At 40.9% G+C, this 14232-nt stretch overlaps 1 protein-coding gene across 2 annotated transcripts in view; it reads left to right on the forward strand.

The window, feature by feature from the left end:
- The window catches only part of CUNH10orf67 (chromosome unknown C10orf67 homolog), a 67995-nt gene that overhangs the window by 30638 nt on the left and 23125 nt on the right, over positions 1–14232 (forward strand). For both annotated transcript variants that reach the window (XM_044424861.1, XM_044424862.1), the window contains 4 exons: positions 8678–8819; positions 10179–10237; positions 11000–11071; positions 13800–13868. In XM_044424861.1, the coding sequence (XP_044280796.1) occupies positions 8678–8819; positions 10179–10237; positions 11000–11071; positions 13800–13868 (342 nt within the window). The remainder of the gene's footprint in view (positions 1–8677; positions 8820–10178; positions 10238–10999; positions 11072–13799; positions 13869–14232) is intronic.

Here is a 14232-nt window from a genome sequence, read left to right on the forward strand (position 1 = left end):
CAACATAACATCATCCATGAACATTCCCCTGTGGAATTTTTTTTCATGGAAGAAAACTATTATGTTAGAATCAGCAACCAAGAACTTAAAGGCATATGATGCCTGATGGTGAGTGGGTGGATGGGTACCACAATTTGGAGTCACCTACTAGGGGCTGTTTTTCAAAACAGGAATAATCCCCTCTATCTTCATGGATGTACTTGCCAGGCAAACCTTAATACATGATCTGGTAGGGCAGCCTTGGAGCTGGATGTGAGACCTGCAGTTGTTGCAATCAGGAAAAGTGACCTGAGTACTGAATTTGCTGCCAGCCATGTTCACATAGTTGTTTACCATTGCATAGATGAGGCTAAACACATCTCAGCAAAGTGTTTGGCTTAAGTGCTTTCCCTCTCCTCTCCATAGCTAGGAGGACTTCAAGAGAATTTAGTTCAAATTTTCAAGAAACCCAGTTTAGCATCACATTCAAATCAGGGATCCTGATTTAAAACAAACCCTGGTAAGTCTCTAATCGAACCAGTTCAAACCATGGATTCTGAATGAGACTTGTCTGACTAATGGAGGGGGAGCCATGCAGAAGGAGAAGAAAGGAGCAAGGAATGCATGAGACTGATGGATTGTTCTGGCTCATTCCGGTTCATGCATGCTATGTCAAGCCATTGTGGCATTTCACGTGAGTGCAGTCATCCATATGGCTTCAGGCAGGTCAAGGGTACTAGTTTTCTAAGAGGGAAGTTTTGTGTGAACTGGAACATTAATATATATACCTGGAAACTGGAATATTAGCAAAACTACTAAAACATTGATAAAACAGCAACAGTATGGTATTTCTATTTTAAATTGTATTGAAATTATTTTCACAAATACTTACAATTTGAAACTTTTCTCCCTCCCACAATGCTTAGCAATGTTAAAACCTGAGATACATTCACAGACCCAAGGGGCTGTGTGCACAACATCTTATAGTTGAAATAAACAGCAGGCGTTTATAAAACTTTACAAATCAGTTTGGCTAGATCTTAGAATTAATGAATCTACAGATTAAACCACTATGCACAGTGATTATTATCCAGAAGGTCTTGCTACTAAGTAAATTAACATAAGACCGATCTGTGAATTGTCATGTGCTAAATGAAAGTCCACAACAGGGATAGGAAATTATCTATTATAGCCCCTGATCCCAAGGAACCACAATATTTATTTATTTATTTATTTATTGACGACATTTCCACAAATGTCACTACTGGGAATTGGTACAATTCAAATGCAACCAATAATGTATAATTATTACTATCCAGTTATAGTAATGGTATTTTTTCTGCTTACAATTTTACTCTTCTGTGATACTCTTCCTGGATTTCAGAGAAGAGTGTGGCAAAAAGCACAGGATGGAGAGAAATGATGTTTTCACCCATTTTGATTTTGCCTCTGTCATTTCCAGTACTGTCCATGGCCAGCAGCTGCCCCCAGCAGAGTACTCCCGAAGGAATGATGCTCTCAACATTGGGGAAAAGTTTTTCAAACTGGCCCGTAGGACTACTTTAGGGTAAATGCTTAGATGCTCACAAATGCCTGCCACCTCCATCCACAATAATTTACATTGACCTATTTGCTTGCAATCTGGCACCATCTAAAAATGTGGCTTCCAAAATGCAACTAGCATGTAAAGGCAACTTGCAGGTGGAAAGTAACTTCCATGGATGTAACTGATGTAAATAAGCATCCCCATGTGCCTTTCTCTGTATCACATTGTCCATCCAGATGCCATAGTTTTTGTCGGTTATATCTTTTATTGTAGGTAAGAAGGTGCATCTTAATTTAGAGGCACTATTCATTACATATGACTGGTTGTACTCAGTTGCAGGTGCTGAGCAGGCTGACAAGAACAGAACTTTTTGGAGACCATTCATTCATAAGATTGCCATAAGTCAGAGACAACTTGGTAGCATGTAACAACAACAGTTGTGCACAACAAAATCCAGCCAATTTGGGTGCCACTGTATTATCAATGCTCTTAGTATGCTCTATCATGGAAAATCTTGAGATGACAAGATGGTGAGATTTGTCATATTTGCATAAATAAATGGCATTAAGGACATGAAACACAGAAACAGAGCGAGTCAGAAGGGGCCTCCCGGGCCGTCTGGTCTGACCCCTGGCTCCAGCCGGCTCTGCTCACGACATGCCCATCATGTACATGATTCTATGCATATTCAGACACAGAAAAGCATTACAGCTCTCAGCCCAACCTACCTCACAGGGTTGTTGTTGTGGGGATAAGATGGAGGAGGAGAATGATGTAAGCTGCCTTGAGCCCTTTGTAGGAAAAAGGCAGGATATAAATTGAAAAATAAATAAATAATAAATAAATAAATATTGGGAGTTCTGTAGAGCTCTCTTGAAAATACATAGGTTCGCACCATAAATAATTTGCAAATGCTAAATGCCACCAAAAGATTCTACACTTTATGCTTCTTTTTAAAAGACATTTTAGCATTACCTCAAAACATACATTTTCCAGTGGGTAATTTAGATGGTGAAACTGGCAGTCAAGTACTTCCATAAGTTGATGGGTTTTAGGATATTTTAAGATACCACAAATATGATTGACACACTTTATTTAAGATTTGTTTAAGATTTTTGTATACTGTCTGACTACTACTATCTTGGGACAGTCTGCTTAATACTTTCATATTAGGCAGCTGCAGAAATCATTCCCTTAAAACATTTTGCTAATTGAGTATCCTCATCATAGTGGGAGACCAAGGCATTAATAATTGTATTTGCAGTTCTTGTTTATAACAGATGGTGGAGCTAAAGTTAAAGGTTAGCCATACAAAAATGGCAGCTTATGAATTAATATAAAGAAAAACTACAACTAGATTTTAATTCATCTGAATTAATCCATTTCTGTTGCTGTTAACAGGTAATAATAATTAGCAACAATAATGATTTCCCTTACCACTTTTCAGCACAAAGACCACCAAAGCAGTGAACAACAGATTAAGGGTGTATTCCATACATGTTTAGATAGGAAAAAAAATAGTTGTAGAACTCCCAGAATGCCCCAGGCATCCATGGGGCATTCTGGCAGCTGTAGGACTTTTCCCAGTGCATAACATTCACAGGATTGTGCCGTGAAATACAATAAGATAAAAACAAGATACAAATTCTGTCACAGCTAAGGGGCTCATGCTTGAGCATATTAAGTCTTGACACTGTTCTTTGAAAGATCCTTTGAAAGCGTGGATTTTCTCTGTAGCCAGATGAACTGGAATAATGACACAGGGGAATATTGTCTAATCGTTTCTTTGTACTGTTTGATCTTTATTATTACCCTCCAGCAAGTCTCTGTTAGAGACATCCTAGAGGATTTCTCGGATTTTGATATTTTTCTTAAACTTCTGTCTAGTTCAATGAAATAACTCGTTTTTTTTAATACACACACACACACACACCCCCCACACACAAGCTTTCATATGTGGAAACTCAGTATGGACTATCTGTTATAAACACATGTGAATTTGGCAGGTTATAACATTATTTCAGTTCTAATAGTTCAGAGTTATTTATTTTTTTCCAATTAATCATTCCATATAAATATTTACTAAAGAAGTTTGGCTGCAATTGATATAATGGATGACTTCTCAAACCACCAGTCCGAATGGTAGTCACTGACTTTGATAGATATGGAGGGCTATCATGTGCACCCCTCAGAAACATTGTTTACCCTATACTTATGTGATCTTCCATCGATATGCTGCAAACAGCAGTACATGCATGTCCCATTTCCCCCCTTCCTCTAAAAATATTTCATGGGGAAGTCAATACTATTAAATTCGGTAGCAGTTCCTTCCAAGGAGGTGTGCTTTGCATCATAATGGATTCAGGTTGCTGCATTCTATTACACAAATACAGCCACTCCATGCAAGAATGTGAACACTAAAAGTGGTCATGGAGATGTCAGCCATGAAGTTGTCACTCTGATTAGGCAGCAGTAGCTCATTATGTCCTCCCATTACGGACACAGAATTCTTCTAGCTGAAAGAGGAAATGAATGGGAACTCTGTATTTCTGGCATGATGCAGTATTGGACATGAGTGGCTGCAATACCCTGTGCAAAGTTATGCACCCACAAACTTAATCAGAATCAGTGTGACTTGCAAACGCTCATCAAGAAGCAGGACTGTAAACAAGAAACCTGTTCCACAGCTTAGCTAAGCCAAACGGGTCATGTACTGGTCATGGCAGGAATCCCCTTTTGCCCCTGCTTTGAAGCTGAGTTCAACATATGATGTTTCTACAGTTCTGACTGAAGCTACAGCTTTGACTGTCACAAGTGAAGCACCTGGGAAGTTGCTTGAAAGTTGAGTAAAACTCCCCATAATAAATAAAAGGTATTACTCAAATAATGTGATGCGTTCTAGGCAGCTCTACATGAGGCCCATTTTAAAATGATGTGAAATAATGAGCAGCTGCATAAAGACAGAACTAACCTGAGTCCTAGCACGAGCAAAGGCCTACCCACTAACATTCTCTCAACATATTATGCTACCTGAGGCAAAGGGCACAATTCTCCTGTCTCACATGCCATGCATAGAAGCACACCAGAATGGCAGCTGACTCTTGCTTCAACGCTGAGGGCAGAACAGCATTCTCCACTGCATTGGAGAACAGCAGGGTTTTTACTATGGTTGTTCTGGCATGTCATCTGAACCCTGTTGTGGTATTTCAGCATGGTATGTCTGTAGAAACCACACACAGAAACAAAGGCCAGTTCTGTGGCTTCCTAGTGGCTTTGTGTCATCCAAACACACCTCATTGCAATAGCTAGGCCAGAACCAGGGAGCTGCTTGCCAAGAGCAACTCATCGCCGCTGTAACCCAGGAGTGCCATCAGCAGCTGCCATTTTGTTCCTGCCTCCCGCCCTAAGGGATCCCTTTGGTGCAGGAACGGTCAATCAGCCGGGCGGTGCTGCAGAAAGGAGCAGCGCTGCTCAGTTAATTCCTCTGCTGCCTCCCATGCACACCTGATAGAAGCCCCTCCCAGGCACAAGCAGGAAGGGAAATCAGCTGGGTGGTGGGCTGATTCCCCCACTGCCCCCATTCTCACTCCTGCTTGCCGGAGAGTCATCCCCAAGCCAGGGCCTGCTGCATGAGTGTTGGGCTGGAAACATCTCTGTGTGTTTGTCAGGAAGGTGCTCGAGTGGGCCTCTGGTTGTAGACTCCTCTCTCTCAAGCAGGAGTAAGAAAGGGGGATGAGTGAGTTTCTCATTGCACACTTGCACATGAGGAGCTCCCCTCAGGCGCGCACGGAGCTGGGCAACAGGAAAGTCAGCTGGGCCGTGCCGCTCCTTTTGGCAGTGCCACCCTTCCCTTTGCCTGAGCACGGACCAGGCATCCCTCCTCCCGCCCCAGTGGGCCCCCTTGGCAGCAGGTGCCTGACCAGCCTCCTTGTCCTCTCTGCTGTGCTTTAGGGCATGAGCCCTGTTTGCACAGCAGAGACTACTTGAAAACTGAGAGGCAAGGAGGTGGTGGGAGGAGAGTTACCACCATGAGCTTGATTGTCAGGCACATCGAGGTAAATAACCATGAACTGTGGTAGCCGTGCAGATTTACGATGTGGGGTTGTGACCTGACTTGGGATGCCCAGAAAAGGCTTGCCCTGATCATGTCCACACCTGCGCCAGCCTCAGCAGAATAGCATACCACATAAATACAGTGGTCCCACATTCTACCAAGCTGCAGTTGAGGAGGGTCTTCCATGGTTAGGCACCCCAGCAGGGTTGATCAAATAAAGACTCTTGCACGTCCAAAGAAGTTGTGAGGAACTGCGTAGTCTAGCCTCATCTCTCCAACAGGTGGACTCACCCTAATGTAGCATTTAGCATGCATGAGAAGAGGCCATGCAAGTGCACCAACATGACTGGCCATTAATGCCCTTGTGTGGGGAGGAGCTGAATGCAAATAGGCCAGTCCATGCCTGGAGCCCCCCGCTTCTCGTATGTGCTGTGCGCAGTGTCATTGGAGGGCCTGACTCCAGTGGGGTGTGGCTGGCAGGCACAGCCTTGGCGCTCCCCCTCCATATGTGCTCACGTGTTGCATGAATTGTGCAGGACTTCAAATTGCACGGTGGAACCTCCACCAGCACACCTGGCTGCCCGTTCAGATCATTATTGCGCAACAGTTTGGAGTGCTCGCCAGAGGCATGAGGAAAGTTATGGGTATTGAACAAAGAGTGCATTCCCTCCTTTCCTTTAGTCTTTCAGAGCCCCTTCCCATGGTTAATTTGTGACAGGATTCAAGAGAGACCAAAATCAAGGATGTTGAAAGGCCTGCTTTTTCTTCATGAGCTACGGAAGGGCTAACATCCACAGAACTTGGCCTTCCACAGCTGATGGTGGAAACCGGATGCATGCACATTTCACTGGATCCATGAGTGACTGAGAGGAGTATCACTGACAAATAGAGCAGATTGGAATGGTTCTTCTCCACCTACTCTGAGTAGGATGCTACTTTCGCTTGAACAGTGCAAACACAGCTTCTGGAGCTTCCCATAAGGCTAGGTGGCTAGAATCTCACCCTCTGAGATGTGGATAAGGCAGTCAATAGCCATTGTAATGACAAAGGCAGGCTGCCAATCCTGCCCCCACACTTTCAAGGGCTCATGGTCTTGCTAACGAACACAGGCATTGCACCTACTCAGTGTTTTCTATCTCTTCCCATTCTTTTCCTGTTGTAAAACACTGACAAACAGGACAGAGGAGGAGAGGGAGAAAGCCATGTAAGGCCACAAGTGCCACTAAGGCAGTAGGTAAATATGGTCCATGGGCCACATTTACCAAGATTTTTTCTGCACTTGCTGCCTTGATATGAACAGGAGTAACTCATGAGCATCATAGCATAATTTGGCTTTTCTGCCTCAGGAGACCCGATAGTTTGGTCTACCTAATGCTGGCTACCCTTTGGGTTAACAGTCTGTGAATCTTGCTTAGAAGCAAGTGCTAATGCCAGAACATTGTATAAAAATTAGATGTTTCCAACCCTTACTCTTGGAAGTCTAGGGCAGCATTCAGTCTCTCCCAATGCCCATTTTATCCCCACTACAATCCTTTAAGGAACTTGCGCTAAAGGATGCCCAGTAAGCCTCATGGCTAAGTAGAGCTTTGAACCCAGGTGTCCCAGGTCCTCATCTGCCCTGATTCTAAAGGACATGTTAGAAACACGTAGGGTGGCCAGATGCAGAAGAAGACATGAGTGCAGCACCTTTAATAGTTTTGTAGAATACAAATATTACCAGAGGAAACTTATAACGCACCACAACTTGTACAGAACTTTAAAGGTGCATCAGCCATGTCACCCTTTAAAAAATTTGGGTAAAATCTGTTTAAGCGTAACAAAACATTTACTTTAGGTGTACTTCTAAATTGCTAATTTCATGCTAGTTTTTCTCTCCACCACCTTTTCTTTTTAACCTTCAGATGATCTGAAAAGAAAGACCTGTTTATACTAAATAAATCTAATCATAGCATTCCCTTTTAATAGTTGAGGGAGGTACTAAGCATAATGTTCTTGGCTTTTTGATTGTTTATCTTTAAGAATTAAAATATTATTTTAAGGATTTCACAATTCAGTATAATGATCGGTGTCATTATTGTGTTTCAACTTTTGTCTGAGAGCTTCTCCATCTCATTGAAAGAAATATGTGGCAGTAAAAACTCGACAGCCATTTGACAATATATGCAAATGTGTTAAATAGCTTTGAAGCAGACAAGAAGAAAGAGTGTCTCTCCCAATAAGCTTGGATGCATACGAAGTCTTTTCCATAATGAACGTGGCAAGATTTTAACAAAGGGCATGCATAATAAAAATGTAAATGAGTTTGCTTTACCAAAAGTATAACTTTAAAGTCTTTTGTTGTGTGCTGTCCTGGAACTTTCCTACAAGGTTATCACTGTTCGCATGGAGATTTAAACCAGCGTCTTCAATGGCATTTAAAAAAAAAGCCCAACCTCAACGCCTATGTGTGACGTGCATGCAAAGCTACCTTAATGTTCAGAATATGAATTGCCTCTGGGTGGCTCCGGCGCTCAGCAGAAAACCAACTGTGTTGGTATCAGGCTGCCTGATGGACTCCATGTGGCTCCCAGCCTGGAAATTTCACCAGTTTGACGTGTGATGTGCTCCTCATGGAAATGGCAGTGCTGTCACTGAGAGGCGGCACAAAGGCAACAAGCCCCCCTTCTCCTTAGCGGTGCACTTTGCAACCCCCTGGAGTTGTCTGCCCATGGTTTCTCCTGCCTGCCTAGTTACGGACAGTGCTTCATAAACACAGAGAGAAGCGTGGGTGGATAGACCCCAGCTGCCTTCCTGGACGCAGGCTCCACAATAAATTGGCCTGAATGATGAGGGCAAACAAACAGTATGATCTGCATTATTCCCGTCAATAACCCATCCCCATGTGTTACGGTCTTTGTACATAGAGTGCCGCAGCCTTTCTTCCGGCAAGTTCTATTTAGTCTCCCAGTTTCCCCTCCCATTCATATTATAACTAATATGACAGGATTCAGAAATGTTTATGATAGCTGCATTGTATAATTGTTGTGTGCCCTGGCGGCATTTTTTCCTCCCCTTTTATGCTTCATGCTTTAGAAATAGACAGCTTCTTAATCTTTCAGCTTCTTCATGACAGAGACATTGAAACTGAGTTGCTTCAGCAAGAAAATTGGGAGTTAAAGGAACAAATGGCTAGCCAGTTACAAAAATTTACACGCCTTCAGGAGACTCTGAAACGCAGAGAGAAAGAACATGCTGCTTTAGGTAAACTTCCTCGCAGAACAAGAAATTTGAGTATATATGTATGTGTATGTGGATATAGACATATCGGTATATATTTCTACACACACACTGAGTAAATTAACATTCAGAATAGACATTGGGCCAAAAATTATGGTACAGTTATTCTTTAATGTTTCCAATTTCCTCTGTGATTTGAGGTGATCTGAGTTTTTTCAGACTAAGTGGAAAATAAGCATTTGTTTCAGCATTTGTTTATTTTATTATATTACTGATGAGAAAAGGTTGTTAGCCATGTGATCGTTAACACTTGTATATGTACAATTCAAATGGATGATGTTGTACAGTAGTACTCTTATTTTTTTCCTCCCAAAACCATGCTATGATAATTATTTATACTTTTAATAAGGCCACACCTTTTATTGACTATCATGTAATACCCGTCTTATGATGAAGTTTAAGAAAAATGTATGATTACAAGGCAAAGTTATTAAGATGCATCTGTTCTTTGGTGTACTGCTATTTGTGTTGGTTGTTTCTAGTCAAGTCAGTTATTCCAGAACCTGAATTCTTTATATATTTTTCTATTTCTTCTTAAAATAATGCTTGAATTTATGCTATCTTAAAAATGTGTGTGCATATCTAATAATGTCAAATATCAATGCATCCAGGTAGGGGTGTGGGTGTGTTTGTGATGATGAGCACTGTGCAGTATACCTCTCATAGATGCACAGATAACAATGCAAAGTTAGACATGTATGGGTGTAGAATATTTCTGTCTCCATATTTTTGTATAGATATATGTTAAAAGGGGCTTCCAGGGCAGTTAGCAAGCTTTACAACAGTGAAGTGCTTATTAAAACAAGACAGAAGAACAGCAAATGAGCTATGAAAGAAATATTGCAGCATACAGAATTAAGGGAATAACAGAGCAATAGCACTGGACAAGAATATGAACTTAATGTAAAGCCTGTATTATAATAAGGTGATATTATTGCCTCACATGATGGTGTCTTCCCTCCCTCCCCAATCTTCCGAAATGTGGTTTGAGTAATAAAGAACCACCTGCTAAAGCACTTTGTATTAGCTGTGACTAACAGCAAGGATGTCCAAAGCTAGTGTTAATAAAAAGCAATGAGCACTCAGGCACACTTGGCTCTTGAACTTATTTCTTAATTTCCCTCTCTGGCCAGCCAGATGAACAGCAGGAAGGAGGCTGTGAAGGTCAAGGGCAGTGGTGAAGGTCATGGGTCTGCCACTGCCTTCATCCACCATGCATTCCAGTGGACGTACAGACTGACCCGTACTGCACCGTATGAATCTCTTTAAATAGCCATGTAATTTCATGGTCTGCTTTATCCCCCCTGCTCTCGCCTCTTTCAGAGTCTGAAATGAAACATATGCAGGAGAGAAAGGAAAGAAATATGAAGACAATTGAAAAGGTACTGTATTGTTTATTTACCCCTTGACAGTGATGGATTAGCTAATACAAAGATGCAAGAGCCTGGGAGTTATTAGCCCCATGTAGCTGAATTTTCAAAGGCTGATCATCCTCCCAACTTTTCCAGTGTACAAGTTAAGTTTTATGTAGCTCTTCATTGTTCAAGAGAAGCTGGTATTCTTTTCTTTAAAAAAGATAGCTACTGAGGGACTTGAGCCGGAAAATTCACATCCTGAGACCAAGGCTCACCTGGATCAGGGGCAGAAGGGAAATGGGGAGATGAAACATCGGCTTCTGCCATTGACAGGCAGTGTGAAGCCTCTGGATTGGCCAGGTTTCTTATCATTCCTCCTAACAGTAAACTTAGGTGGCTGTGTACCAGTCAGATTGGAGGCAAAATAGTGAAGTGGTTTCTGCATATTCAGGGGACTCTCTAAGTATGCAGAAATGGTTTGCAATAAAATGAAAAATTACATCTTTTAAATCCCCCAAATCACTCAGCAAGCATCCATGTGGTCCCAAGATTTACAGGAAGTTGATTGCAGCTGACCCTATGGAGAGGGGAGAAAGTATTCTAAAGAACAGAGATGAAATTAGTTAATTGTAGACTGTGGTCTTAATTTATCTTACAAGGGGGGGCAGCTGTTTTTAGATTGCAATGTGTTGTACTTCCATGACTTCAACATATGATAAAGCAGTTCTGCTGTATTTGGGGTCTCTTCTGTTATAATCTGAATCCTCACAATCATATTTTAAATTTTAGCTAATGAACACTCAAGAAATACTCAAGTTAGAACTTGACAGGGAGAAGCAGAGAGTTTTATCAAAAGCTCGGGTAAGATCCTGAACAAATAGTTTAGTTAAAACAATAAACTATTATCCAGAATGTTTGATGAACCAGGACATTACTATGCCCTATAGTTTTTCTTCCTCTGCACTCACCACCTGGTAAAATGATTGGAGAGACTGAATTGGTGTTCCAGTCTGAAAAAGTGTATCATGTTATAAACACATGACCTAATCATTATGTCACTATTTCATTATGATCACTCCTTGCTCTGGGGCTATATTGCATAATACATAATACACCTTTTCTGGATTTGCCCTTGAAAATGGAAACAGCAAATTGGGACAATATGCGCGCCATGTTTCTTTCCAGTATCTCACTCTTCAAGACAAATAATTTCATTGAATTTAGTTTGTTTGCTGCTTCAAAAATGAGCAAAAGGATTGTAAGGTTTGAACTGGGAAGTTGGAGTTCTGTCCACCTAGGCACACCACATTTTATTCCAACTCCCCAACTGTCCAGCCAGATTATCACATTGCAACATATTCTGAATTCCCACTCATCTCTTTCTAAGCAAAAGGGAGGGGGGGTGGGGGGCAGGGCTGGAACCAGTATTGAAATGGAAAATAGGGAATTATATCAGCCGTAAATGTATACACTGATTCTGTGATATTTCACTGCCCACAGAGAACTACTGCATTCAAATATGCCTTTTATCTTCCCTGATCCCCTTGAAAATAGATGTGAAAATGCAACACACTGAGCTGGAGGCTGAATCTGACCATGCACTTTGCAGTATGGGGAGAGCAGAAGTTCTATCAGTTGTTTACTGTGTGTTAATAATTTACATACAGAGCTTTGTTGTATAAATAAAAAGCCAGCTTCAGTTCTGTGAGCTTTTATGTGGGCTTGCTGCTGGTACTCACAACTCATAAGAAGTTCATGAAGATGCCTTACATTAAATATTTGAGGGTATGGCATTACTTCCATGAAAACAGTGGGCCCAATCCACCATCACTTCAAAGAGACTTCTGTCAAAGACATTTTTAGTGGCCCCAATGCTGCTTTCTATCCCTTTTTTACAGGATTCAAGAGCTTTCCAGATGACTGGTCCTTTATTATATCATTTGACCCCCTATCCTTTTTGGTAATATACTTTTATATTGGCCATTGCCAGTCTGTTTTTGTTACAGTAAACTGAGTGGGGTTTATTACACACAACAAAAAATGAAGCACAGCATGACTTGCTTTATTTAATGTGCCAGAAAAGAATGATGCTTTTCAGAAAGAAAAGAAAAGTGAATAGCAAATCAATATGACTTCAGCTATTTAAATATTCACTTTCTTTTTGCAGCTTGTCACACTATCTGCCAAGTTATAGCTGCTCTATTTATTCTGTTTTGTCAGTCTCCACACCATGTGTCTTGGGTTCTTACACCGAGGGTCAAATCCTGGGAGTCCTTATTCTTTGACGTCAAAGAGAGCAGCATAAACAGAAATGGATATTTAGAAGCTGCTGCAAAATCAAATGAGTGGTTTACTTGTTCTTTGCCTACTATTTCTAAAGGACCAGTCTACTGTCATTGTATGTTTAAGTCAAATATTGTTTTGGGTGGATCTAGAAGTGCTTTCATGATTGCCCCAACAGCCAGCCATAAGCATTCTATAGACCCAGGGTATGGATTGTGGACTGGGGGATGAAAGTGTCCCTGTGACTGTTGCAAAGCCCACTAACCAGTACCCTGCAGGGCCAACTTCTGAAGACAACAGAGAGCCAATGTTCCTCAATTTTGTTTAGATTTTGGTCTGTCCAAAACTGAGCACATATGAATCCACAGTTGCTGCTGCAGTATGGACTTGTGTGCATCACCAAGAATGAGCAAGAAAAGACATGCTCAAGGTACCTACTGGATAACAGCCACCACATGGAGCAACATATACCATTATATAATATGTCCCAGAGTTAGTGGTCTACGATATCTATTAGTGTGCCCAGAGTCTCTCTTGTCAAGTTATGCAGAATGCTAAAATAGAACAAATACAGAAAGGTATTGATTTTGAATTCTCTTTCTAATTTTCCTTCACCCCAGTAAAAATCATGCTTATGTCAATGGTTCTTTCAGCTAATACGTTTAAGGCAGTTGCATTGGTAACTTCTTAATTCAGCAACACAGATTCATGAGAAACAGCAGCGAATTATTGCTTCATCTGACTCTGCTTTCTCCTAATATGTACTGTTGTTATTAATTAACAGCAAAAATTGAGTACTGTTTTAAGATAACATGCATCTTTGTATGATATTTTAGGTTGTTTGTATGATATTTTCTTTGTACGATATTTTTAGGTTGTTAATTTCACAGATTTTCTAAAAATGTAAGAATAGCAGAAACAAGTCACTACATAATTTCTGTAAAAGCAGAGTGTGGGATTCAAGCCTACTTGAGCAATGCACCTCCTGACATGAAAACTGTAATCCTTAAACTTAGATGCAAAAGGAGAATGAATCTCTGCTCATGCCCAAAGGCACTCTTGATATTATTATTCCACATGTTTCAAGGCTGAGTTCTGGTAGTGAAAGTGTTTCTTAGTGTGATTGAGGCTACTGTTTGAACCAGTCTTACCTGGGAATAAGTTCTATTATATATAGCTGAACTTTAGAATTCTATTGTAAGTCAAGAAAAGTTTATGCCTCTCTTCCACCAGTATTAGAACTTTTATCAATAATTTGCTCTTGCAAGTATATTGAATTCCCCCTTTCTCTCTCTCTATTTTTAAGGAGGTGAAAGAAGCACAGGACATGGTGGAAAAATTAAAAGAAGCTGCTGCAGAATATGCTGAACCAAAGGTGATTTATTCTATTTGCTGTGTGGGTCATTTTATGGCATAATTACACAGATGCTTTCCCTTGCATTTTGTTTAGCTATTTACTTTTGAATTAAGTTCAGTGTGTTGTTGTTTTATTCAGCTTTAATGGCATGTATGAATGACTCATATAGTTATCTGAGCACACCTTTATATGACTTAGAAACCAATGTGATGTGTTGAGAACTTAAGTAGGGTCTTGTTGATCATATCAAAGAATCTCTCTAGCATTGTGTCAATCGTTGTAACAATGACCAGCCAAAGCTTTCAGAAAGTACACAAACTGGACATGAAGGCAACATGAAGAGAGAGAACATTACAAACTCTCTCTCTCTCTCTCTCTCTCT

The sequence above is a fragment of the Varanus komodoensis genome, unplaced genomic scaffold, assembly GCF_004798865.1.
Source record: "Varanus komodoensis strain SLA01 unplaced genomic scaffold, ASM479886v1 scaffold15, whole genome shotgun sequence".
NCBI classification, from domain to species: Eukaryota; Metazoa; Chordata; class Lepidosauria; order Squamata; family Varanidae; genus Varanus; species Varanus komodoensis.